Source organism: Brachyhypopomus gauderio, chromosome 4 (assembly GCF_052324685.1).
Source record: "Brachyhypopomus gauderio isolate BG-103 chromosome 4, BGAUD_0.2, whole genome shotgun sequence".
NCBI classification, from domain to species: Eukaryota; Metazoa; Chordata; class Actinopteri; order Gymnotiformes; family Hypopomidae; genus Brachyhypopomus; species Brachyhypopomus gauderio.
The window spans coordinates 11,427,273-11,454,047 of NC_135214.1; the positions used below are offsets into that span (position 1 = coordinate 11,427,273).

The window sequence follows — 26,775 nt, forward strand, 5'->3', positions numbered from 1 at the left end:
AACACTCGCCCACCCAACACACATTTACATTACATTTACATTTACGGCATTTAACATACGCTTTTATCCAGAGCGACTTACAAATTGCTTTGCTTCTGATCACAGAATACATCCTAGGAAATAGTACAGATGGGCCTAAACTAAACTACAGGAGTACTAGTAATAGTACTACTAAACTACAGGGGTCAGTATCATTACCTAGTGTTTTGCAAGTTGGACATTTGACAAGAAGCACAAATAACCATAGACAGACAATTTAAGAACAACGGCAAATGGTATCAGCTGAGTTAGTGCTCTGGTAAGAACTCAACAAACAGGTAAGTCGTCAGTCTACGCTTGAAGATAGCAATAGACTCTGCAGTCCTAGCAGCTAATGGAAGATCATTCCACTATCTTGGAGCCAGGACGGAGAATAGTCTGGAGCTTTGTCTTCCATGAGACTTTAAGCATGGAGTTTCAAGTCGAGCCAAGCTTGAGGTTCTAAGTGTTCACTGTACAGATGGGCTTTTTACCATGGACATCATGTAGGGAGGGGCCAGTCCATTTTTGGCTTTGTAAGCAAGCATCAAGGTTTTATATCTGATGCGTGCCGCTACTGGAAGCCAGTGAAGAGAGCGTAGTAGAGGAGTCACATGTGAGAACTTGGGTAGATTGAAGACCAGTCGTGCTGCAGCATTCTGAATTAGTTGTAGAGGTCTGATGACCCGTAGAGGAAGACCTGCAAGTAGGGAATTGCAGTAGTCCAGCTTAGAGATTACTAGAGACTGCATAAGCACTTGAGTAGCTTCCTGTGAAAGGAAGGGTCGTATTCTCCGTATGTTGCAGGATCTGGTCAGCTTTGAAACATGTGTTGAGAAGGACAACTCATTGTCCAACGTTACACCCAGGCTTTGAACAGTTTCTGATGGTGTTAACAAGATGTTCTCAAAGGAAACTGTGAGGTCGTTGTGTGGGTTTGGGGTTCCTGGAATGTACAAAAGCTCAGTTTTGCTAGGGTTGAGCTTCAAGTGGTGAGTAGTCGTCCATGAAGCAATATCTGCCAAGCATGCCGAGATACTCCTAGAGACCTGGGTGTCAGAATGAGGGAAGGAAAGAATTAGCTGGGTGTCATCAGCATAGCAATGATAATAGAAACCATGAGACAAAATAATGTCACCAAGGGAACGAGTATATAAAGAGAAGAGAAGAGGGCCTAGGACCGAGCCTTGGGGGACTCCAGTGGAAAGTTTACATGGATTGAATGTAGATCCTCTCCATGTTACCTGATAGGAACGGTCTTCAAGATATGACTGGAACCATTTACAAGCAGAGCCAGTCACACCTAGGCTAGAAAGAACAAAGACTGCAGAAAGATCTAGAAGAATTAAAACTGATGATAGCTTGTTAGCCTTGACAGCATGGAGCTTCTCGGTCACTGCTTTGAGGGCAGTTTCTGTTGAGTGTGCCCGTTTGAAGCCAGACTGATTAGGATTATGGAGTTGGTTCCCAACACACCCGCCCACCCAACACACGCGCCCACCCGCGCCCACCCAACACACGCGCCCACCCGCGCCCACCCAACACACGCGCCCACCCGCGCCCACCTAATACACGCGCCCACCTAATACACACCCTCACACATCTTGTTACAGATGGTCAAATCTGTTAATCCTTTATGATTGGTTGTTAAAGATGTTACAAATCCTTTGATTGGTTGTTACAGATCCATTGTGACTATCCTGAGTGGTTGTCTTGTTTTTCCAGCCCAAACAGCACAAGACTAGAAGACGTGAGACTTGAATTTGAGTGCACACTGTTGAAGCCATGCACTGTGATCAGCTCAACAACGCCCCCTGCCTCTGTTAGACACTACTGCAGCAAGATCTTCTCCACCTACCCCTCCAACTCCCACACATGATCAACACTACAGTGGGATCCTCAACCCTTTCTGCCTCTGCCAAACACACCACTTGCTCCACCTGTGAAGGGGGAATATCCATCCATCATCAGAACCACTTCTCCACATGACCTACTGACCAGGAGCTGAACTAGACACCACCCACCACCTCCATCCACCTCCTTCATCCAGCCCAGCGGCTGGGCTCGTAGACACTACTGCAGCGCCAACACTGGACCCTGTTCCTTTCTCTTCACTTCTACACTGGCTCACCCATATACTGCTGTCCTGCACCATCTGTGCCCTCTTGGTGTTTCTGAGGAGCCTGAACAGAAGATTCTTCATCCAGCCAGTCCCAGACACTTTGATCCCAAACAGTATCACAGTTCTGAACGGTTTCCCTGATCCTGATCTTCCCTTCTGAAGAGAGGAGAGTTGTGGGTGTCATTTCACATGAGCGTACGGTACCTCCTATTTCATTGAGCGTCTCTTCCGGTCATTTCTTGGCTGTATTTAAGTTGTGGGTCCGTTTGTGTGTTTGTTACAGTGAACATGGCCTGGTTTTATTGCATCGTGGGTGTGTGTATGTCCGTATGTGGGGAGCGTGTGTCTGCCCGTGTGTGTGAGAAAGGTGTGTGTCCATGTGTGTGGGGATGGTGTGTCTCTGTGTGGGGTGTGTGTCTGTTCATGCGTTGATGGGTGTGTTTGTCAGCGGGTGTTTTTTGGTCTGTCCAAGTATGTGTGCCCGGGTGCCTGTATGTGTTCGTCAGGTGTGTGAAAAATGTCTACTGTAATCTTCTAACCCAGCCTCTGTGAGGTACTAACTGTGCAATACCTTTCAGTTGTTCAATTTGAACTGTCCAGTCACAACTGCTGTTTTATACACCTGCCACTTTATCGAGCAGGAAAAAAGAATCGAATGGCATTCCTGTATTTCTTAGTTGTATGTCAGGAGGCCGTTCGCCATCTCTGTGTGTACAGAACACTGAACTCCTTCTGCTCCTGGATGAGTATTGAGTTCTCTCTTCTCTGCCTGGTCATCCAAGACTGTGCTTTCTTGCTCTCTCTCTCTCTCTCTCACAGTCTCTGTCTGTCTGTCTCTCTCTCTCTCTCTCTCACACAGTCTCTGTCTCTCTCTCTCTCTCTCTCTCTCTCTCTCTCTCAGTCTCTGTCTCTCTCTCTCTCTCACAGTCTCTGTCTGTCTGTCTCTCTCTCTGTCTCTCTCTCTCTCTCTCACAGTCTCTGTCTCTCTCTCTCTCTCACAGTCTCTGTCTCTCTCTCTCTCACAGTCTCTGTCTGTCTCTCGCTCTCTCTCATAATAATAATAATTTATTATTATTATTATTATTAAACAAATCCAGCCACTACTTTGTCGAGATACCAGCATTTGGAGTCTGAACAAAACACCTTTGTGAATCTTTTTTGAGAGATTTTTTTTTTTTTTGCGTAAATTTTAAGTGTTTGAGGTGTAACGTCCAGACCTTTTGTATGAGGAGTCCTGTGTAGGATGTTCCAGGTGTTCATTCACCCATTAATGAGATGTAATACTAATTGATTCACATGACTACATTTTTAAGGGAAATGATAACTTGCCATATGGGATGCATGAGGGATTTATCTCTGAATAAAGGTTTATCATTAATAAAGATTTATTTATTTTTTTGAATACAGAGATAGTTGTGGTTCATGTCGTTTCTGCTCCTCAGGAGATGTTTGGTGTTGTCATCACACACTTCAGGTTGCTGGGTGCCGTTTTCGTGTGCTGAAACAGCTGTGTAGTTATTGTTTCATGTGCTGATGTTGCGTATTTGAGTGGTGTGTGGTTGGGATCTGTGTTCTGGGACATTGTGGTTACTACACAGGGATGTCTGTGGTCAGACAACAGAGTGGCTACAGAGTGACGGTCTTCTCATCTCTAACAGGCCTGGCGTAGAATTTGAAAAATTGACCTGTAGAGGTTAAGAAATATTTACCATCAAGGTTGGAGCTTTTTAAAGTTAACTATCAACAACATTTAATGAATTGAGCTTTATTGTTATACACATTGTTCAAGTACAAAGCGATGAAATAGCGTTCCTCCGAGGCCTCGGTGTAAAGCACCGGGATCCCAGATCAGCTTCTGCATCAAGGGATGTCACCGTTTTGCAGAATGGGGAGAAACATAGAGATAGACATTAATAGGAGACAAAAAAATATGACCACAGATTCTCACAACAGGACAACCGTCTGTGTGCACACAAAAAATCCCCATAGCACATACAAGCATTGATAACACAGACAGTCAAGCAGAGAGAGGCGAATTTTAAACAGCCACATTTATCGGATTTCAAGAAATTGTTTATTTGGTTTGAAAAGTAATTTTAATAGTTTTAATTGATGTAAAAGTGCATTACTTGTGTCAACATCCTGAGGAGTGTAGTACTTCTGAGATCTCATGGGCTGTCTAAAGCCTGTCATAAAAATTATTACACACTGCTGAAACTTAATCTGGCTGGTCGTAACCATGGAAACGTTCCTCTGCAAGAGAGCATAGCCATTGTGTGTCCTTCTGTGGGATTGTGGGTAAATGAGCGGCTTCCAGCCGCAAAGTGAGAGATTGTTTAATGGAAGAAACAATTTTACCATGTTAGCATTAAACAGAACACCTTTACACAACCAAATAACATTGCTTAATAAAATGTTTAATCTCTGTAGCAGGCACTGGTAATCGTGTGCGTGCGTGTGTGTGTGTGTGTGTGTGTGTGTGTGTGTGTGTGTGTGTGTGTGTGTGTGTGTATGATACAGCAGCATAAAGGTTGTGCTGTGCATTTTTCTAGGGCTTTTAGGGAAAGCTGCCTTGTTTACCAGTGAGGTAGTGTATGCCAGACTGGTTCTGGTGACGGTTCTGAGAGGCTGTGGCGTTCATGGTCTAGTGGCAGGGGAGCTAATCCTGTGATCCAACGGCTGGAGCTCGGATTCCCAGCTCGGCCATGACTGAAGTGCCCTTGAGCAAGACACTTAACCCCAACTGCTCCCTGGGTGCGGGGGCTAGGGCTGTCCACCACTGGGCAAGTGTGCACCACAGCCCCCCTAGTGATCACTAGTGTGTGTGTGTGACTGCACAGATGGGTTAAATGCAGCGGACAAATTCTGATTGAGAAAAAATCACAATTGGCAAATTGGTAACTTGTGGAACTGGCTATACATTTGCTGTTCTGGGAGGCCCCAGTCCGGAGGCCCAGTGCGGCATGCTGGGAAGGCCCAGACATGGTTCCGAGTCATAGCTCATGGTGCAGGGTGATGGTGCAGACAGCAGTTAAAACAGCGCCCCAACACACGGGCACCATGTTGGAACACAGGCTGGGATGGTGTTCTACTGCCACGTAAAGAACAACGTCCTCTTCTGAGAAGACAGTTGTGCTTGTAGTTGTTGGACCGGGAAAAGTTAACATTAAAGAGGACTGAGAGACTCCATTTATGTTCAGCTAGAGAAACTTCACTGATGTGTTCATCACTGATGTGTACGTGTTCACTCCACACAGCCCGTCTTGCGTCTGCACCGCTTGTTTCTGACCACAGCGGCTGTCACGTCAACAGGTTTCACAGCGTCTCTTCACGGAGGTTTTAATACGCTGAGATGATGAGGTCTTCTAGACGAGGGCGGAAGTGTCGTGATCATGAGACCAGAGGTGCGGTCGCTTTGATTTACTACACCATCTGAACTGGGAGAACCAGACTGGGACCAGTAGGTCTGTTAGTGGGGTCAATTACTTACCTTATGGGGCCTGCATTTAAGAAGCAAAAGTAAACATTCAATATTAATCAACATTTTATACAGTTTTTTAAAAAGATTAATAAATGATCACCGTTCTGTGCTTCTACTTTTATTTGCTTTACAATAATATCAACTATCAAATATTATAATTAATCAATTATCAATATTATTATTATTCTTGCACACAGTCTTGCTTGTTTATGCTGCTCAGACCCAGCCTGACTTGTAAATCCACCTTATGATTGCGGGACCCAGCTGCTCCGTGTGTGCATGCGGCAATACACAGAGGCACAATGTTTCTGAATATTCAAGCCAAGGGTGGATATTGTACCAGTTTGCCATAACTTTCTTTCCGCCTGAGTGACTTTATTATTTACGATAGTATGATATATATAAATTTTCTCAATTTTTTGAAAGAACTAATACATAAGTTTCACACTACGATGGATTTCTGCATTAGTCATATAACTAGTTAGCTAACGTGCCTGCTAGTTACATGCAGCAGTTATAAAGTCCTTCATGTGCAGCACATTGTCATCACTAGCCTAGATGACTGTTGCCAACTACTCACTAAGGAAAGGAGCTATTGGCTGTCCTAAAAATAGCTAAAAAGAGTAGCTAGAGGGTTCTGAATACTCGCTTAATATAGCAACAAAGTTGCTAAATTGTGAACACTGGTGTTGCTTTATCGCCATGCACAAAAATCATATGTGCCGCCACACCTCATTTAGGGGCCCCAGAACCCCCACTGCTTACCGCTCCTGCACACCGCCCTCTACGCACCTGCCTCATCACCTCAGCGGATTAATACAGCCTTTATTTGCTCAGGATGGAAGTGTTGAGTTTTGGGTTGGTCTTGGAGTCCAGTACTGGCAGACATTGTGCTGGTTGGGGGTGAGGAGATGGGGTGTATCAATACACGCTGTAGAGATGGGATGATCTGGCCTCCTCCTGGAGATCTTCTTAAAGGTCATGGCCTGGCCTGAGGAGGCTGGATCCAACCACAACCGTCCTCCCCTGGTCTCCACCTGCATCTGAGACCTCTGTGGGCTGCAGTAGGAAGGTTCTAACCATGGATGAAGATCCCAGCCTGGCTGGACAAAAGCGGCTTTGTGCTGTCTGTAAGACACAATTCAGCAAGACTGTTTGCCCTTAATGACATGAACCTGGTGCACTGAAGCACAGTTTACTGCTCGGAACTGGACCTGAAGAGTCCTTTTCCACACTCACACTGCACTCATGTCTACTAATGTACCTGTTATCAACAAGAAACATATTTCATTGATGTTACCTTTTGAGTCAGGAGGATTTATCTGATGTTTAAGTTGCTTGCTCAACATTTTGCCTTTTTAAAGGCACTTTGGGTGCTGTGCGCTTCATTTATCATTAAATTACTTAACGAATTTCTCTCCCCTTATTACTGGTCTGGTTGGATGTCGGTCTCCTGTGCTGACTGACAACAGATTAGAGTTTCTCTTCGATGGGCGGGTCGATGCAGAAGCTTTGAGAGGCAGGTGGCCAGTGGCCAAAGTAAATGGTTGAACTGGACTGAGTCCTAACAGCGATGGAGACGATTCAGTGAGGTCAGGTTTAGTCCAGCATGAGTTCTCATCAAATCATATTGCAAGCGCATATTACGCAGCAATATTTGAATAGACTCAGACACATTTTCTCAGATGATCCTTCATGTTTTCTACAGTGTTGGGTTAAATTTTCTGGCAGCATCTGATGATGTGTGTATAAGCTTGTCTTCAGTTCTTGGTTTAGTTTTGTGATTTTGAGTTCTTTTGTTTAAACCGTGCTGAACTCTGGAATTTTATATCTGCAGTTACAGCTCCAAAAACCAGTTGGAACCTAAAAATAATCCTGGTGTTTTAGGATGAGATTGATTTATACTCCTCAGCCCTGGAAATCTGAATAATTAAAAAACCATAAATGATGTGTCAGAGTGATGAAGCATGTAATGTGTTCTCACTGTAAAGCCACTCTCATTCCAAAGCTCCGCCTCCATCCAGGAAGTGAAATCCAGGCACGGGTGAGCAGGAAAAAAACCAACAGTCTGCAGCGGGTTTTCTGGACTTGGGTCATCAATAATGGACTGGCATCAGCACGCCTGTCCAGGAGCTTACACTGCTCTGCTCACAGGCTCATTAATACTGCTGAGGGTGGAGACTGCACATCAGCTGTCTGATGCTACACACACACACACACTACTCTTACAGCACAGGAGCCCCAGCTCAGCACAGGGGTTGGTTGGACAATACTGGAAGTGATTATATTTCTACACTGGACGAAGGGACAGTGGCAGTGCTGGTCTGGATGGTCCAGCTGTTTCCCAAATCTAGCTTTTTCAGTCTCTAGCGCACTCTATCTCTCTCTCTCTCTCTCTCTCTCCCTCCTCTCTCCCTGTGTGTGCTGAAGAGCCGGAGGCAGGCGGTCCAGGAGGGAGACTCTTCAGTGGAGTTCATAAGGAGGGGGCCGGTGGTGAGGCTGACCATACAGCTGTTCTTTGTCCTCTCTCTCTTCCTCTCCCCCACACTCTCTCTCTCTCTCTCTCGCTCTCGTACTCTCTCTTTCTCTCCCACACTCTCTCACACTCTCCCTCTGTGCCTGTTTGCTAACTCTCAACATGGAGCCCAACAGCCCTAAGAAGATCCAGTTTGCTGTTCCGTCGTTTCAGAGCCATTTGGACCCTCAGGCAGCAGAACATGTAAGTAGGAGGGGTGGGTGGGGGTTCTCCTGTTACTCTGAGCCTAACATATTGTTGTCTGTAGAGGAGACCTCCAGAGACACTCAGAGTGCTTAGCTGACGGATCACTTCTATAACAGGGACTCGTTAGCATTGTGTTGCTCGCTGGGTTCAGTGTCTGGCAGCGCTAATAACCTCGTGTCTGCAGTGCAGAGTGTGTGCAGGACTGTGTGTGTGTGCAGGACTGTGTGTGTGTGTGTGTGTGTGTGTGTGTGTGTGTGTGTGTGTGTGTGTGTGTGTGCGCGTGCATTTGCTGCTGGCTCAGGAGAACTTCTGCATTTACTCTTCTAGTGTTCATTCAGCTCAGTGTCGTGTGTGCTGGATCAGACCTAAACGTGCATCTTTAGTCCAAAGTCCAGAGACTGTGGCACAACGTCCAGCTGAGGAATCAGAGTAACGTTTGGAGTTGAGTTTGCCAGGATGCATATTGGCCTGGTCTGTGCTGAGTGTGTGATGTGTTAGTGAGGCAGTGTCAGATCTCTGCTCAGTCCTGCTTATACAGGAAAAATCCTGACCACTACATGCACTCAGAGAAGAGACCAGCCTCAGGAATACGGCTGTGATCTAATAAGGGTTAGTGCAGATACTGATGTCTGATGTGTCATGCTATCTCAGATGTGCATGTGATCCGAGAAAAGCTTCACTAATGAGATGGAAGTTCTGACTTTTTAGGTTGTTTGGATTTAACACTAAAGCTCATGTGCATCTTCACTGAAGGCCAGATGATCTGAAAACCACCGCTATGTCAATATGTGATATACAGTTATTTACAGTTGCTCAGTTAAATTCTCTCACTTAAGTCCCTCTCTCTCCCTCACTCTCTCCTGCTCTCTCCCTCACTCTTCCTCTCTCTCTCTCTCTCTCTCTTTTTAATCCACAGATACGCAAGCGAAGACCCACTCCAGCAACTCTCGTTATTTATAACGATCCCAGTCCATCAGGTAATATTACTATTTACACCCCAGCTCATAAGGTAATATTTTTAGAGAATCCAGTTCATCAGGTAATATATGGGGGTCAAAGGTTACCGCAGTACAACTGTGGGTTTACCTCTATTCCAGTGGCCATGTGGTCAGTCTGCAGGGCCAACGTGTTGTTTGACTTCAATGGGCCTCAAGTTAACAAAACTGTTACCATGACCCAGTAAGCCCATTGATGTAATAATTAATAAACAATAAATAATTAGAACATAAATAAATAAGTGAAATATTGATATAAAGCTGAACTGAAGTGGGGGGTTTTCAGTACGTCTCCTTTCAGACATGGTTGGCCATGTTACTGCTACACAACAGTAGTGGGACTGTTGTGTCTGACTGGTGCTGTAGCTTGTCTGACTGGTGCTGTGGCTCGTCTGACTGGTGCTGTGGCTAGTCTGACTGGTACTGTGGCTCGTCTGACTGGTACTGTGGCTTGTCTGACTGGTGCTGTGGCTCGTCTGACTGGTACTGTGGCTTGTCCGACTGGTTATGCGTTAAATCATATGAATCAGCTAATCAGCGAATTGGTGCTGTAGCTCAGCTAATTGGTGCTGTGGCTAGTCCGGTTTGTGCTGTAACTCGGCTGACTGGTGCTGTAGCTCGTCTGAATGGTGCTGTGGCTCGTCCAGTTGGTGCTGTAGCTCGTCCGACTGAGGCTATATCTCTCCCTCTACGCCACAACTGTTCTGCTGTTTTAGTGCGTCTGTCTCAGTCTGTTTACTGTGTTTACAGCGTTCACCACTTCATCTGATTTAACGCATCACAGAAGTGTCGGGTTCTTCACAGACGGGTCGGGCCCTGTGCAGCGAGTTCAGAGGTCTGGGAGCGAGGACAGCCTACACCAGGGCCCTGCAGCGAACACAATAGTCTGGCTGTGACCCTCAGCCATATACGCCCGTCCAAAGCTGCATTAGATGAGCTAGTGAAGAAAGACCACGGAGCCATGCAGAGGTCATGCACACTGCTAAAAGATTGCACTAATGTACCATTTTTTTTTAAACAAAATGGTTCGTGTTATGCTTTATGAGCACCTGTGGTACCCTGTGCTCCTTCCTGATAACAGGTGCAGTGCACTCGTATCTGAGACCCACTGCAGGAGCGATTAGACTCCACACATGGACACACGTCTGTAGCCTTGTCAGGGTCATGGTTAGTGTTATCAGAAGCCTTCAGTGCTGGATAGCCCACTTCAGGATTTGTTTTGTCTGGTGCTGATGAGATTAAAAGTGTAATGACGACAATTTAGAGGGGTTAGAGGTCATGGGCAGGACCACCCCCAAACATTTCAGAGACTAAAGTTCATAAAGTTCCACCTCTGGGTTGGTTGTGCGTCTGCACGCCTGCATAAGGCTGAAGATGTTGGGGACGGTGACTGTGGTTGCAGGCTGTGACGGGCTTCAAGATTTCAGGTGGTGATGGTCTAGCAGTGGTTTAGCTGTGAGCAAGGAAAGGGTTAAACATTTCAGCAGATGGTGGTCTAATTGTGGGCGAGGACAGGCTTAAAGATTTCAGTGGGCAGGGCTCTAGTTGTGGGTGGGGACAGGTGTGCCACACTGTGCATATGTCCGTGAAGCCCCAGGCCAATATCTGAACAAACAGCCTCCCGTCGCCTCACCATATGGACCGTGTTGCTTCGGAGGTCCTGCTCCTCTGAGATCCTGCTCCTCAGAGATCCTGCTCCTCGGAGATCCTGCTCCTCAGAGATCCTGCTCCTCGTGGATCCTGCTCCTCAGAGATCCTGCTCCTCTGAGATCCTGCTCCTCTGAGATCCTGCTCCTCGGAGATCCTGCTCAATCCAGCATAAGCACAAGGACACCTTATTCCCCATCACTGCTGCAGAGTGGAAAAACAGCCGTAGTTTGGCCACAGCGGCCGGAGGAAACGCCCTACAGCCCGAGTTCTGTCAAACCTGTGGTCGGCGAGTGGGGGATTGTTTATGGAGGTAGTGCTTAAAATGATGTTGGTCGGAGTTTTGCCGTAGCATTGACATTTAAGTAAAGGTCAACAATGAATAATGGAAAAGACCATTTTTATAATAGTCTTGTTAAACGACATCAGTGGTTGAACTGTGCAAGGTCTGTGTGTGTGGCTGTGCGTGCATATTTTGTGTGCTCATTGGGGGGTGTTTTTGCCTGAAAGGCAAGAGGCACTACACTTTAACCTTGATACATTAACCTTTGACCCTGTGACAATGCTACTGGGTGGTCAAACAGATTCCCAATGAGTAATGTATGTGCAGTATGAATCTATTGATAGCTCTGAGTAACAGACGTCAGAGGCAAAATGAACACAACTGCACCGTGACAGCTTGCATCTGGTGTGTGTCACAATACTGCGTGGTATGTGAAAGATCATGCACTTTATAAGAACACCAACAAGGAAACTGACAACATAAGAGTCTTGGCTGCGTGGTGATATTTTTTTCACCTTTGGAAAGTGGTATAAATGGTCTCATCATCACACCCTGTTTCGGTGCGTTTGATCGGAGACTGAATAACAGTCGCCCCTGGCCGGCCTCTTTCCTGTCCCTCGGAGAGGAACGGGCTATTTGGGTTAATAAGGAGCGGTCAGCGCCGAATCTTATGTGCAGTAATTAAACCGTCCTGCTGCAGTGAGCCAGCACCATCTACACGCCAGCCGACAGGCGCTGATTCACAAACTGTATTGTCGGCGAGCGTGCAGGAGGAGAAAAGTTCCAAGTGTTGATTCCTGCCAATCCGGTGGTAGGCGTTTCTTACCCAACTCTCGATAATTACTGCCAACGGGACTTCTCGCATTCCAAAAAACAAAACACTTGTTTGCTTTGCTGCGAAGAACTTTATAGACGAGCCCTCTCGCGACCTCTTCGTGCCGCCGTATGTTCGTAGCTGTGCACAAAACATCAAATCTGGAGGCAACCGTGCTGGCTTCCCGAATGGCTCGGGAATCTTTTCAAGCATGCTGTAACGTGTGCTGCGTCCTTTACCGGCTCGTGATTGGTTGGACGCGTCGCGGCGTGCGTGGATTTCGGCGGTACACCGGCTCGGTTGCTGTTGCGGCTTGCTTGGCTCTTGCAGGCGCGCGCGTGGGCGGAGAGCGGACGCACACAGCAATTCTTTGTGACACTGGCATTCCTCTGTGGTCCAAAAGCGTGCTGCTGGTGCCTTATAAAAGAACCGTTTTGATGGTCCGCGAAGCTAGACGCGGTCTCGCTGTCGGAGTCTGGAGCAGAGGGATCTGGAACTTGCTGGCGGTGCCGGTTGGACTAGACTCTTTCAGAACCCACGGCGTTGCCTGCCCAACTCTTGTGTAATAACTCCCTGTGTGTAACAGTCTCCTACTGTGTTGGAGCCAGCACAACCGTACAAGCAGAAGACGAGTAGAATGAGGTCTTTGGCCAACACTGAGTTACTGTGCGTCCCTCCTCTGGTCTCAGTGGGAATTGTTTTTGTTTGTTTTCATGCACTTGAGGTATGAGCTCATTATGAAGTGTGTTTGGCCCCGGTGAGAGCGCGGTGGAGTGGAGGGTTTCTAAAGAGCGCGTGAGCTCGTTTCTAAAGAGCGCGTGAGCTCGTGGCCCGGGCCCAGTGGAGAGAGGTTTTTTTTCCTGGCCACCACGAGCGTGACCTCCGAATAATGATCTTATTGTGGGCGGTTCATCCAGACTGGACCGAACAGAGCGCTGTACATACAATGCCCTCATAAATATATTTTACTAGATGTTAGTCTAGTAAGGTGTAATAGCCCATGTTTAAAATGAATCATTGGGCAATTAGTCTATGAACGCCGTTTGTACAGTTTTCTTGTTTAATATGGTACTTTGCGTGATAAGAATATGAGAACCTAAAATGCAGATTTTCCAAATAAATGTAATAAATTAGACACCATGGACCGTGGGCTAAAGCGAACTGAGGAAATTAATACCTGAAGGCAGATGAAGTGATCTGCACTTCACGACTCCAGAGTGTATGTTAGAGTGTATGTAAAACACACATGGTGCCCATCTCTGCATTATTTAATATAAAAAACTTCTCCATATACAAACAGTTAAGAAACATACACTTCAGACGGTTTTACACTTCAGACGGTTTCTGATTAGTAAACAGTGTTCCTGACTAGTTCCTGTCTCATCGTGGCCTTCTGTAATGGTGTGCAACGTCTTTAACATCAGTTCTAGTACACCGTGCGTCCACACACGAGGTGTGAGGGATCAGATAAAGGCTGAGGACAGACGCCTGCTGCAACCACTGTTGCTGCTTATTATGGGATGTCATTCGTTAAGGGCACTGGAGAGTGAGCAGACGTGACAGAAACAGTGGAGAAAGTTTGACGCTCAGATCATGTCTGACTGGAAATGATCTATTTGTATGTTCTCTTCCAGTGGCACAGATAGGCCTATATATAGACCAGCAGACAAAACAGCAAAACAAATCTTGCACGTTTTTTCATGTTCTGCATCCTTTGTCTATTTTGGACCAAATATTAAATGAAAAAGGTAAAAAAAAAAAACATGTAGATCATATTTCAGGCACATGCTGAAAACCAATTCTCTCTCTCTTTCTCTCTCACTCCAACTTTCACTGTTTCTCTCCTAATTTCTCTCTTCATCTCTATCTCTCTATGCATCAGATGAAAAGCAGTCAGCAAGCTCCCAGGGAGAGGTTGCTCCTGGATCCACCCAGGGAGAGGTTGCTCCTGGATCCACCCAGGGAGAGGTAGCTCCTGGATCCTCTTGTCTGCCTTAATCTACAGGAGGAGGTTCAGACCCCTCCCTTAATTTAGAGCAGCACTTTGATCTGTGTTCATGACATGACATGCTCCTGCACTCCCACCATAATCATCCACACATGCACACTGAGCTGTGATGGTGTTGTGATTGTGAGGGTGATGTGGTTATGTTATGGTGGTGGTGGTGGTGGTGGTGGAGTGATGGTGGTGGTGGTGTAATGGTGAGTGCAGGTGGTGTTGCCCACCTCAGTCTGCTCCACACCACCGAGGCAGCACTGATGTGCGTCTCATCGATTACTTAGGGTGGAGCTCTTGAAATTGTGTGTGTGTGTGTGTGTGTGTGTGTGTGTGTGTGTGTGTGTGTGTGTGTGTGTGTGTGTGCGCGCGCTTGTGTGTGTGTGTGTTGGAGGGGGTGAAAGGTTATCCTAATTCTGTCTCACAGTGCTTTTCCACTGTCCATGCCAGACCCGGTCTGCCCAACTGTCTCCAGCCCAGAGGAAGACGAGCGTCTACACACCGCCCACCATGAGAGGTATACACACACACACACACACACACACACACACACACACACACACACACACACACACACACACACACACACACACTTCATGCCAAACATGCCATCTGTCCCACCATCCTGCCCATTAGTTTATTATTATTATGATTATTATTATTGGGGAGTTTGAATGTATTATTGTTAGCAATGTATTAGTCCTAAAGTGGAAATTGATTTTGGAGTATGAGAATCAATAATAAGTAATATATAATAATATATAATTTTTTTCAATTTTCAGCTTCTTTGCAAAACCCACTAAATGAGTTATCAAGTTTAGTGTGTGTCTAGTTTGTGTCTAGTGTGTGTTTTCATTGTGTATAATCTGCTGTGTAAATAGGTCTTTCAGTCACATGCATAGATACTATGTTTTTAAAATGTTCTCTGAATCAAAGCAAAATAATCAGATCAGCGTGATCAAATCATGGTGAAATGTGAGATTTAATGATGCACAGACCTGTTTCCCTGAGAACTGTGGTCTAATTGAATTGTTGTGAGCTCAGAGATTTAGCCCCTTATTAAGAACACAGCTCTCCATCACAGGAAAACAGTAAGGCCCTGATGTCGTCTCCGTAACCATGACCACGACCTCTGTAACCATCTGCCACCAAACTTGCACACACTGCTTTACTTTGTACCGTCTGCGTTGCTGGCATCTCCACCACTGAGAGCACACAGGCTGTTACCCCCTCCTCCTCCCTCTCCTCCAACTCCTCCCACTCCACCCACTCCTGCCTCTCCTCCAACTCCTCCCTCTCCTCCAACTCCACCCACTCCTCCCACTCCTGCCTCTCCTGCCTCTCCTCCCTCTCCTCCCACTCCTCCCTCTCCTCCAACTCCTCCAACTCCTCCCTCTCCTCCAACTCCTCCCTCTCCTCCAACTCCTCTCACTCCTCCAACTCCTCTCACTCCTCCCACTCCACCCACTCCACCCACTCCTGCCTCTCCTCCAACTCCTCCCTCTCCTCCAACTCCTCCCTCTCCTCCCACTCCTCCCACTCCTCCCTCTCCTCCCACTCCTTCAGCTCCTCCAGCTCCTCCCACTCCTCCAAATCCTCCAACTTCTCCAGCTCCTCCCTCTCCTCTTACTCCTCCCTCTCCTCAAACTCCTCCAACTCCTCCAGCTCCTCCAACTCCTCCCACTCCTCTCACTCCTCCAGCTCCTCCAGCTCCTCCCTCTCCTCCAACTCCTCCCACTCCACTCACTCCTCCAGCTCCTCCCTCTCCTCCAACTCCTCCCTCTCCCCAACTCCTCCCACTCCTCCCATTTCATAAGCACGTGTCCAATCACACACACTGCAGCACCTCGATTGCTCACCTGTGCAGTTCACTCCGCACATCACACACCTATGAGTTCATTACCGCTTTAACAATACTTGGTAGTTATAAATTCTGTTCTCTTCTCATAGTCCATTATGGTGTATAACACAAATTGTGATATGTGTAATAGTTCCTACACATCTGTGTTAAATACACATAGACTATATTTTGCCATTGCCTTCATTTGCATCAATTCAAATTTAATAGTCTTTTGCTTGTAAACAAACCTATTAAACGAATTAGGGTAGACGTCCTGGGAGAGGGCTTCTGTTCCTTGACACACCTGTTTCCACTCAGCACCTAATTACTACACCTTTGAGTAGAGTCAGATGTGTTGTCCGGGACCTTAAACCATGCCTTATCCTTACATCCAGAACACTGAATTAGACCTTAGACCAAGAGAAATGCTGTGGAAAATGCACAGTTTGTGGGACATACCATTCTCCCAGTTGTGGACATGCTCTTCTCAGAATTTATGGGACATACCATTCTTGGAGTTGGTGGGATGTACCATTTTTAGAGCTGTACTTCTGGTGACACCCACATTATCAGGGTCACATAACTGCAGCAGTGCTAACGCCTGAATTAAATGTGTCAGACTGTCCAGATTAGCCATGAGTGTAACAACACCTAAACCCAGAACCATCCTAAACCCAGAACCAACCTGGAGAGGTTCTGACCCGCCCCTGCCATGCCATCTGCCACCCCAGACACAGTGCCAGAGCTGTAGGAATACCCCGTGTGTGACGTGGCTTCTAAACTCGGCACACTCAGAATCTTTCCTGACAGCAGAAGCTTGAGTTTCTGGTTCCCTCCTCACTTATCACACACATCTCTGTCTTCAGTTTCTTTTGTGTGTGTGTCAGAATTTCGTTTCTGTTGTCAGCAGGTGTTTGTAATTTAGCAGCCAACCCTGAACTCCGTGCTCCTCTACACATAAGAGTATCCTCTTGCTTTATTTCCGCTCTTGTCTGCCTATGTCATTAGAAGATTTCAGGATCTCTGAGGCCAAACCTTCTCAGAGCTTTGTAGACCCCAAGGGCCCGTGTTTAGGAGGTCTACACAGTGTCTGCACCTCTGCATTGCTCTCTCAGATGGGGTTTGCTTCAGATGGTGTTTGTATGAGAGTGGTGGAGGTGGGTGTAGGAGAGGCTTTCTTAGGGCAGTGATGTGGGTGGAGGGGGGTGGAGGGGGGGGAGCAGAGTGCAGCAGAACAGCCTCCCGGACGGAGCCATTTCCTGGCATGGACGTGCTAAACTATATTAGCCTGAGGCGATCGATCAATAAGTGCGGAGGCATCACTGTGGATGCAGCCGTAGATGGGCAGGCTAGCTGAGCAGAGCAAAACACTCCAGAACGAAGAACCAGTCAGCATTCCTGCGGCAGGACGCCATTCCACACAGCCTCAGACCAGCAGTGTGGTCTCCACCCAAACCCCAGCCGTTTCAACCCAAAAACCTCAGCTGTCATGTTCTTCACAAACAACCCCCCCCCCCCCCCCGTCTCCACCCTAATGTCTTCACCTGAACCCTAGCTGTCTCCACCCTGGCTTTCTCCAACCTAGCTGTCTTCACCCAGACCCTAGCTGTCTCCACCCTAGCTGTCTCCACCCAGACCCTAGCTGTCTCCACCCTAGCTGACTCCACTCTAGCTGTCTCCACCCAGACCCTAGCTGTCTCCACCCTAACTGTCTCCACCCAGACCCTAGCTGCCTCCACCCTGGCTGTCTCTGCCCTAGCTGTCTCCACCCAGACCCTAGCTGTCTCCAACCTAGCTGTCTCCACCCAGACCCTAGCTATCTCCACCCTAGCTGTCTCCACCCAGACCCTAGCTGACTCCACCCTAGCTGTCTCCACCCAGACCCTAGCTGTCTCCACCCTGACTGTCTCCGCCCTAACTGTCTCCACCCAGACCCTAGCTGCCTCCACCCTGGCTGTCTCTGCCCTAGCTGTCTCCACCCAGACCCTAGCTATCTCCACCCTAGCTGTCTCCACCCAGACCCTAGCTGTTTCCACCATAGCTGTCTCCACCCAGACCCTAGCTGTTTCCACCATAGCTGTCTCCACCCAGACCCTAGCTGTTTCCACCATAGCTGTCTCCACCCAGACCCTAGCTATCTCCACCCTAGCTGTCTCCACCCAGACCCTAGCTGTCTCCACCCTAGCTGACTCCACCCTAGCTGTCTCCACCCAGACCTTAGCTGCCTCCACCCTGGCTGTCTCTGCCCTAGCTGTCTCCACCCAGACCCTAGCTGTCTCCAACCTAGCTGTCTCCACCCAGACCCTAGCTATCTCCACCCTAGCTGTCTCCACCCAGACCCTAGCTGTTTCCACCATAGCTGTCTCCACCCAGACCTTAGCTGTTTCCACCATAGCTGTCTCCACCCAGACCCTAGCTATCTCCACCCTAGCTGTCTCCACCCAGACCCTAGCTGTCTCCACCCAGACCCTAGCTGTCTCCACCCAGACCCTAGCTGTCTCCACCCTAGCTGACTCCACCCTAGCTGTCTCCACCCAGACCCTAGCTGTCTCCACCCTGACTGTCTCCGCCCTAACTGTCTCCACGCAGACCCTAGCTGCCTCCACCCTGGCTGTCTCTGCCCTAGCTGTCTCCACCCAGACCCTAGCTGTCTCCAACCTAGCTGTCTCCACCCAGACCCTAGCTATCTCCACCCTAGCTGTCTCCACCCAGACCCTAGCTGTTTCCACCATAGCTGTCTCCACCCAGACCCTAGCTGTTTCCACCATAGCTGTCTCCACCCAGACCCTAGCTATCTCCACCCTAGCTGTCTCCACCCAGACCCTAGCTATCTCCACCCTAGCTGTCTCCACCCAGACCCTAGCTGTCTCCACCCTAGCTGTCTCCACCCAGACCCTAGCTGTTTCCACCATAGCTGTCTCCACCCATTTTTCATCTCTGTGCTTCTGGGACTGTGTGAAACTTCCGTTTCATACATGGGATAGATGAATCTGTTGCCATGGCTATTATATCTAGGCAATGTTATCTGCAGAAAATAGAGTTCACCAGGAGATTTGAGACATCATTAAATAGTTAAAGAGAGTGTGACATGGAGTTAATAAGACTCCATGAGAGAGGGGCGGGTGAGAGGACAGGAGGCAGTGTGAGGCAGTGTGAGGCAGTGTGAGGCCGTGTGAGGCCGTGTGGTCTATGGGAGCAGACAAGGCTGCTGAGTTTACAGTCAGTGGGGAAGGAGATGGACCTTGTTCACTATACTTCATTATTTGTCAATTCACTGGTTCTGTGACTCCCTAAGAACAAAGACACAGTGATGAGCACAGAATCATGGGGATGAGCACACAGGCACAGGGATGAGCACACAGGCACAGGGATGAGCACACAGGCACGGGGATGAGCACACAGGCACAGGGATGAGCACACAGGCACAGGGATGAGCACACAGGCACAGGGATGAGCACACAGGCACGGGGATGAGCACACAGGCACGGGGATGAGCACACAGGCACGGGGATGAGCACACAGGCACAGGGATGAGCACACAGGCACAGGGATGAGCACACAGGCACAGGGATGAGCACACAGGCACAGGGATGAGCACACAGGCACAGAGATGAGCACACAGGCACAGGGATGGTCTGTTTACTGCTCCCTTTCTCCTGAGTTCAGCTGGTTGGTTTTGCATTGTTTTAAATTATTTATTTTAATTGGACCTTTTTAAGGTTGTGTTTGTGATGTTTCCCTTTGTCCACCCCCACTAGTCTCCACTAAAATCCGAGGACGAGTCCAGTTTTGACATGCTAATATCAAACCTCTGTTTTCTCTCAGTCTACTAATGCTCTCTCTCTCTTTTTCTTTTTCTCACTCCCTCTTACTCAGTCTCACTCTCTCACTCTCTCTGTCTTTCAGCTACGATTGAACGTAGAAGCTCTCTCTATAACAGTGGTGTCGTGTTACAGTGTAATATGGCTTGGTGCTGATATGTGACCAGGAAGCATGCTGCCTGTGCTGAAATAGCTGACAGTACATCGGATAGCAGACGAGTCCGAACAGCAGACTCGCCGTCTTTCATCCAAAACGATCAGATTCTGTAGACAAAAGGGACCGATTGTTCACTGAAATTCAGTGATCACAGGCTAAAATAGGAGCTCTACTTCTTTAAGCCCATGTCATCTTGCATTACGTTTCACTGTGTTCACAGAGACGTCTGCATCTTAGAAAAGTCAGACAAATTTGTTTATAGTACATTTTACAGTCTCATGCATTTCATATGCTGATAGGCCTTGTCCACTGTATGGCACTGTGCTTTTTGTTTTGTGTGTGTGTGTGTGTGTGTGTGTGTGTGTGTGTGTGTGTGTGTGTGTGTGTGTGTGTGTGTGTGTGTGTGTGTGCACGTGCGTGCATACGTGTGTGTGTGTGTGTGTGTGTGTGTGTGTGTGTGTGTGTGTGTGTGTGTGTGTGTGTGTGTGTGTTGAGTGCAGAACTGCAGTTGATGGTGGAGCAACACTTTCAGAGAAAGGAGCAGCTGGAGGTGGGACTCTGTGACAGTCCAGACACGCCCAGTCCAATCACAGAGCACCACTTTGGCAACGCAGTCCAATGGGCCAATCACAACTGCCCAGAGCCAAACGGCAATGAGTCTTGTGTCAGTTGTGATGGGCAGGCAGGAAGCAGTATGGCAGGGGGTAAGTCTAGATCAGAACAGAACCGGGTCTGCCTCATTCTTATTGGACTCGCATGGACAGAGACATCTAGGTCAGGGGCAGTTTGTACTTTGTGAGCACACACTTCTCCTTCATGGCTGATTCAGTCCAGCGATCCATATTTAAAGCCTTCAGAGAATCTGAACAGTCACTGTAATTGAACAGTGTGTTTAAAGTGTTTCTAGTGTAAACATTAACCTTGTCAGTCTGACCTCTTGTGGAATTACTGCAAACTCTGATGTGAAGCATAACTGCTAATTCCTCAGATGACTGCTTAAACACAGCTGGGCTGTGAAACATTCTTCTTTTTAACTGCATTTGGAAAAAGCAAAAAAGCTCAGAAAAAAGGGCTAGATTTGGACCTGGTTCTGCTGCACGACTGCACGTTAGCGTTACCTTAGCCTCGTGGTGACTGGTGTCTTGAGGAGTTCCTCCATGTGCTGACGAGTCTTCTTCTGTTTCTTGTCTCTCCTTTACTTTATTTTCATGTTACATTTCTTTTGGAAATTATTATTTTGATTCTGGTTGTCATTCTTTTGTGTGTTCATATGCAGAGGAGTCAGCAGGGACTTCAGAGAGTCCACAGCAAACCTTGTCCAGTCCTTCATCCGTGTCGCGATAACCTTCCCCGACATTCACCTGCGACACGCACCTCTGTTTCTCGTAATCATTGTATTCGCCCTTCAGATCTTCTTTCTACAAGAACTCTTTTTCTGTGTACATACACTCTTCTTTTACCTGTAGCTATGCCAACCATGATATTGATGTTTAATAGCATTCTGTATCTCTTCTGTTTGAGTTTGACAATATGCTTGTTCATAAATGTCAATAATTCGTATAAGGAAGTACACATTTGTGAATTCCTTCATCCACTTTCAGTATTTGTAATAATTTAAGAATATATCTGTGGTGTGATAAATATTGACAGAAGATTTCCTGGTCCTTTGAAATGCGTTTGTAAAAACTTCTGACCTTCTTTATGTAACGATGGTTCACAGAACTAGAATGAAAGAAATAAAAGTGATTTTTTTTCAAGCTTGAAATGGAAAACCTCATGGAGTGTGTGGTGTTTGTTAGCAGGTATTTATCACAGTGTTCAGCATGAGTTTCCCACTCCCACACACTTCACACCACCTCAGTTGTCTGCAAACAGTCCACATTTGAATAAGAGTCATGAATAATGGATGTTTTTCTGCCTCTCTACACTGTTATCAGAGTTTACACTGACTTGAACTGAGTTGAGTTCTTGATATTCTTCCTGACTGTTCTTGTGTCCTTCACAGGGCTGTGTCTGTTATCACTTAACACTGTTCTTTGGTGAACGGTGGAGTGAATCCAACTCTGAAAATTGTCTCCAGTAGCTGAGATGTTCTCAGAGACTGAGCTATGAAGCTGAAAGTTCAGAGTAGATGCCCTGTGGCACCAGGGGGAGTTTCAGCAAGTGTTGGGATTCATGCTGTTGTGCATCTCCGTGCAGGTAGAGAACCAGCAAAGATCCAGCGTGCCGGACCAGAGGAGAGTCTCCACCGGCCCAGACGTCCACAGTCCCCTCTGGCCACGCTGTCCGAGGAGTCAGCCCACGTACCACCCCGACGCAAAGACACACCTTACCAACAGCAGCCCCCCTTCACAGCAGGTAGGAGCCACATGACCTCGGAGAAGTTCCACAACCACAGTGAGTTCCAGAACTGTCCATTCCACTCTAGAACCGAGGAATGTTCTACCCAAGTAGACAATTGCACTGTACACAAAGGAAGAAGAGACACTGTGGTGGACTGATTGGCTGATGACTGACATTGACTGTCGAGCATGTCGCTCGTTTAAAATCACTATCAGAGATTTCAGGAGGGCCACTTTAAACAGTGAATGTCAGAACTGCTTAGCATAGTTTACCTTTTAATGTTTTTATCCACATTTGAATACAATATAAGCAGAATACATAAGTATCTGTATGTCTACACTCACATGGCTATGCAAATCACTTTTCTCTCACCAGGCATGAAGACAGGTAAAGACCAGACAGAGTCTTCCTCAGCCTTTCTGGAGGATGAAGAGGACCTACCGTAAGATGAGAGACAGGCAGCCATGACCCTGATGAAGGTTTAATTAGTAAGCAAGAGAGTGGGACAGTATGAGCCAATCGGCCCGTCCAACACCTCTTATTAAACCCTGTTTGTGTTCTTCAGTTTCTCTGTGTGAGGGTTCTACAACTGGTAGAGGTGTTTTCATTTGCTTATGACAATATATCATCAATATATTTCATATTATTGTTTTATCATAACTTGTTAATCATGAGAATTCCTTTCTTTTTTTCTTTAATCATCCAATATTTTCTGAATTTTATGGTGTGTCCATTTAAACTGTTTGTGCAGTGATGTCTCAGTGATACACTTGACAACTTGACCAGGAATTGAAAATTACATTATTTTTGGTAAACTTGTAGTAGATGTACTCAGAACTAACTCTCTGGCAAGCACAGTACTGTTGTACTACCGACACTCTACTAACGTGAGTTTCTGGAGCCCACGGCAGAAACGCTGCTCACTTTCAGCAAGGCTAAGATCAATACACACACCAGCACGGTCTTCTGCCCAAGAGTATGCCAACGTTTAAGAACAGGCAGAACAAAGTATACTCGTATTACTATTTTATATCGGCGTTTTATTTGGGAGGTAACAAGGCAAAAGGCTCTGGCCTGAGGAAAGGAACAGTGTAACGGCAGTGTTTAGTGCTGTCTTGTAATTTCAAAGGATTACAAAAATGTTATCTAACTGAAATTGCATGACATTTCTATTTTTGGGGTGTTGAATTTAAATAACAGTAATTATATTTTTATAGTATACATATTAAAACTGCTTAAACCGATGTTATGTTTCTTACTAATGTACGCCAGACAGCAAATCAAAAGAGTTTACTCCTATGGCCACGCCCCCAGCCCACAGGCCTCTCTATGAAGGCTGCAGTGAGGACTTAAAGGGTTTTTTGATTTGTTAATACCGCTGGACATCTTTTTTGTTGTTGTTGTCGTGCTAAGTTTGGTTTTTCTGAGCTACTACTTTCTGTAAAACAGCTCAGCTCTCTCCTGGTAGCGTTAAGTTGAATTATTTTCAGGCTGAACAGCTTTATGTTGTTGGCAGCACGTTGACGGATCCAGTCAGCATTAGTTTTGGCTTCAGCGGTGTTGAGAAGCTCTGAAACGTTCTGTCCCTACCAGATGGTCTGCAGTTTGATGTGTTTAAACAGAAATAAACTGCCTCTATTGTTTCTTCTCCAACATACTTTAATCAGATATTTAAAACTACATTGTGTCGTGTTTAATTTTTCTGATAATCCATATGCGACGAATGGTTTTCTTCGCGACCAGCAGAGAGCGCTGTTGTGCATGTTCAGTGGAGTGGGTCTTTACTCTGAAGGGTGCGACTGCTAAAATCAGCAGCTAGACTTGCACACAGACTCATTAGGCCTGGGCGTCAGGATGGAGACGAGTCCCATATTTCTGCTTTCTTTTTGCTTGCACTATCAAGGAAGGCAGTAGAAAATAATATGAAAATGAAACCAATTGTGATTTTAAAGGGAAGCAGAAGAATCTTTAATAAATAACTTTACAAGTACCTGGGGAGACAAAAAAATAAAACAAAAAAGAAAATTAAAATGCTAATTTACAAAAATGACGCAATGAACCAGAATGGACCAGGATGAACCAGGGTGGATGAAGGTGGATCAGGGTGGATGAAGGTGGATGAGGGTGGATGAGGGTGGATGAAGGGGGATGTAAAAGGCAGCGTTTAGGAGGCTCAGCGATTCTTCCTCGAGGGCTGGTCAACCTCCTCCTCCTTTCGAAAACAAAGTTTCCATGACAACACAGTATTCCTCGCCATCTCTATGACGACGCTTGCTGTCATGGACACATCAAAACTCTCCATCATTGTGACCCTCCCCCTCTCCAACCGCTAAGGACACAGTAGCGTTAGGATACAGCTGACACGGTGCTATGTACATCAACCATTATCAGCTTTGCGTTATACCACAGTACACACACAGTGTCAGAGTTCAGGGCCGCTACACCCAGGGGCCGGTGGAGCAAGACCCCCGTCAGGCCGTTTTGCTGTTCCAGGGTGGAGGCTCTGAGCTGGGCTGGGCCTCAGGGCTGGGCTCAGCTGATCCATCGCCTGGATCACCCCCGGGCGAGCGGGGGCTGCGTCCCACAGAGTCCTGGGAGGAGTGGAGCAAGTCTGTGTGGTTCAGTTCACTCAGGGACTTTGACTCCGAATCGTGACTGGCCCGGGCCGGGCTTCCATGAGTCAGTGTGATGTCTGCTGTTCGGGATGATGCCTCCTGCTCACAACGCCTCTCCCGCTCCTTATTGGCCAACTCTGGCAGAGAGAGAGAGAGACACACACACACACAGAGTGAGAGAGAGAGAGAGAGAGAGAGAGGAAAACGTGAGGGGGGGGGGGGGGGGGGGGAACTGAATGGCATCACTGAAGAGCAGCAGAACAGGGCTGTGCCCACTAAACCAGGTAAACCCACATAATGTCACCAAAACCATTCAGAAGACAAACTGGATTTAATGTACCATTTACACAGCAATGTAAACCACATCACAGGTTATCAAACCTGTTTAATCCTCTGATTAAACACAGATTTTCCTAGGCATATGAACACACACACACACACACACACACACACACGCATACACACCTTGAACAGACAACTCCTTCCACCGCTCCTTGTTGCTCTGGATGACCTCGGCAAGTGTTTGCCGGATCCGTTTGAGGTCGATGCCGGTGAGGGAGTAGTCCGTGGCCACGGCATGCTGGTCACCCAGATCTCGCTCGCTGTGTCTCTGAACGGACTCGACCACAGTGGCTGAGCCTCGACCTGACAAGCTGACGAGATAAACAACAACAACAATGAAAAACATAACGCAACAATTCCAGCTCCTGGACAGCACTGCTGTGGAGAGAGAGAGACAGCACTGTACAGAGAGACGGCACTGCAGGAGAGAGAGACAGCACTGCTGGGGAGAGAGAGACAGCACTGCTGGGGAGAGAGAGACAGCACTGCTGGGGAGAGAGAGACAGCACTGCTGGGGAGGGAGAGACAGCACTGCTGGGGAGGGAGAGACAGCACTGCTGGGGAGAGAGAGACAGCACTGCTGGGGAGAGAGACAGCACTGCTGGGGAGAGAGAGACAGCACTGATGGGGAGAGAGAGACAGCACTGCTGGGGAGAGAGAGACAGCACTGATGGGGAGAGAGAGACAGCACTGCTGGGGAGAGAGAGACAGCACTGCTGGGGAGGGAGAGACAGCACTGCTGGGGAGGGAGAGACAGCACTGCTGGGGAGAGAGAGACAGCACTGCTGGGGAGAGAGAGACAGCACTGATGGGGAGAGAGAGACAGCACTGATGGGGAGAGAGACAGCACTGCTGGGGAGAGAGAGACAGCACTGCTGGGGAGGGAGAGACAGCACTGCTGGGGAGGGAGAGACAGCACTGCTGGGGAGAGAGAGACAGCACTGCTGGGGAGAGAGAGACAGCACTGCTGGGGAGAGAGAGACAGCACTGCTGGGGAGGGAGAGACAGCACTGCTGGGGAGAGAGAGACAGCACTGCTGGGGAGAGAGAGACAGCACTGATGGGGAGAGAGAGACAGCACTGCTGGGGAGGGAGAGACAGCACTGCTGGGGAGAGAGAGACAGCACTGCTGGGGAGAGAGAGACAGCACTGCTGGGGAGAGAGACAGCACTGCTGGGGAGAGAGAGACAGCACTGCTGGGGAGGGAGAGACAGCACTGCTGGGGAGGGAGAGACAGCACTGCTGGGGAGGGAGAGACAGCACTGATGGGGAGAGAGAGACAGCACTGCTGGGGAGAGAGAGACAGCACTGCTGGGGAGAGAGAGACAGCACTGATGGGGAGGGAGAGACAGCACTGCTGGGGAGGGAGAGACAGCACTGCTGGGGAGAGAGAGACAGCACTGCTGGGGAGAGAGACAGCACTGCTGGGGAGAGAGAGACAGCACTGCTGGGGAGGGAGAGACAGCACTGCAGGAGAGAGAGACAGCACTGCTGGGGAGGGAGAGACAGCACTGCTGGGGAGGGAGAGACAGCACTGATGGGGAGAGAGAGACAGCACTGCTGGGGAGAGAGAGACAGCA

At 47.8% G+C, this 26,775-nt stretch overlaps 3 protein-coding genes across 7 annotated transcripts in view; 2 read left to right on the plus strand and 1 right to left on the minus strand.

Moving 5' to 3' along the window:
• The window catches only part of itprid2 (ITPR interacting domain containing 2), a 32,141-nt gene extending 28,593 nt beyond the window's left edge, over positions 1-3,548 (plus strand). The window contains 1 exon segment of the mRNA XM_077002183.1: positions 1,744-3,548. The gene's annotated coding sequence lies outside the window, so the exon portion shown is untranslated.
• Positions 3,549-7,677: 4,129 nt separating this feature from the next.
• Positions 7,678-23,483, plus strand: ppp1r1c (protein phosphatase 1, regulatory (inhibitor) subunit 1C). 3 transcript variants are annotated; one of them, XM_077002181.1, is made up of 6 exons: positions 7,679-8,340; positions 9,260-9,320; positions 13,965-14,050; positions 14,529-14,595; positions 20,397-20,600; positions 21,173-22,086. In XM_077002181.1, exons 1-6 carry the CDS (start codon positions 8,260-8,262, stop codon positions 21,238-21,240), a joined length of 567 nt encoding a protein of 188 aa, XP_076858296.1. In that variant the 5' UTR covers positions 7,679-8,259; the 3' UTR covers positions 21,241-22,086. The 3 variants fall into 3 exon arrangements, with proteins under 3 accessions (XP_076858295.1, XP_076858296.1, XP_076858297.1); XM_077002182.1 differs by lacking the exons at positions 20,397-20,600; positions 21,173-22,086 and adding exons at positions 22,096-22,254; positions 22,615-23,483 and having other exon boundaries at positions 7,694-8,340; XM_077002180.1 differs by lacking the exon at positions 21,173-22,086 and having other exon boundaries at positions 7,678-8,340; positions 20,397-21,152.
• A 700-nt stretch (positions 23,484-24,183) lies between these two features.
• Positions 24,184-26,775, minus strand: part of pde1a (phosphodiesterase 1A, calmodulin-dependent) — a 62,576-nt gene continuing 59,984 nt past the window's right edge. For all 3 annotated transcript variants that reach the window (XM_077002179.1, XM_077002177.1, XM_077002178.1), the window contains 2 exons: positions 25,320-25,507; positions 24,184-24,991 (listed from right to left, as the gene is read on the minus strand). In XM_077002179.1, the coding sequence (XP_076858294.1) occupies positions 24,711-24,991; positions 25,320-25,507 (469 nt within the window). In that variant the 3' untranslated portion in view covers positions 24,184-24,710. The remainder of the gene's footprint in view (positions 24,992-25,319; positions 25,508-26,775) is intronic.

Coding starts and splice junctions, on each gene's coding strand:
- ppp1r1c (XM_077002180.1), top strand. CDS start 8,260: ATGGAGCCCAACAGCCCTAAGAAGATCCAGTTTGCTGTTCCGTCGTTT. Junction 9,321..13,964: donor TAACGATCCCAGTCCATCAG/GTAATATTACTA, acceptor TCTATGCATCAG/ATGAAAAGCAGTCAGCAAGC. Junction 14,051..14,528: donor CTGGATCCACCCAGGGAGAG/GTAGCTCCTGGA, acceptor TGTCCATGCCAG/ACCCGGTCTGCCCAACTGTC.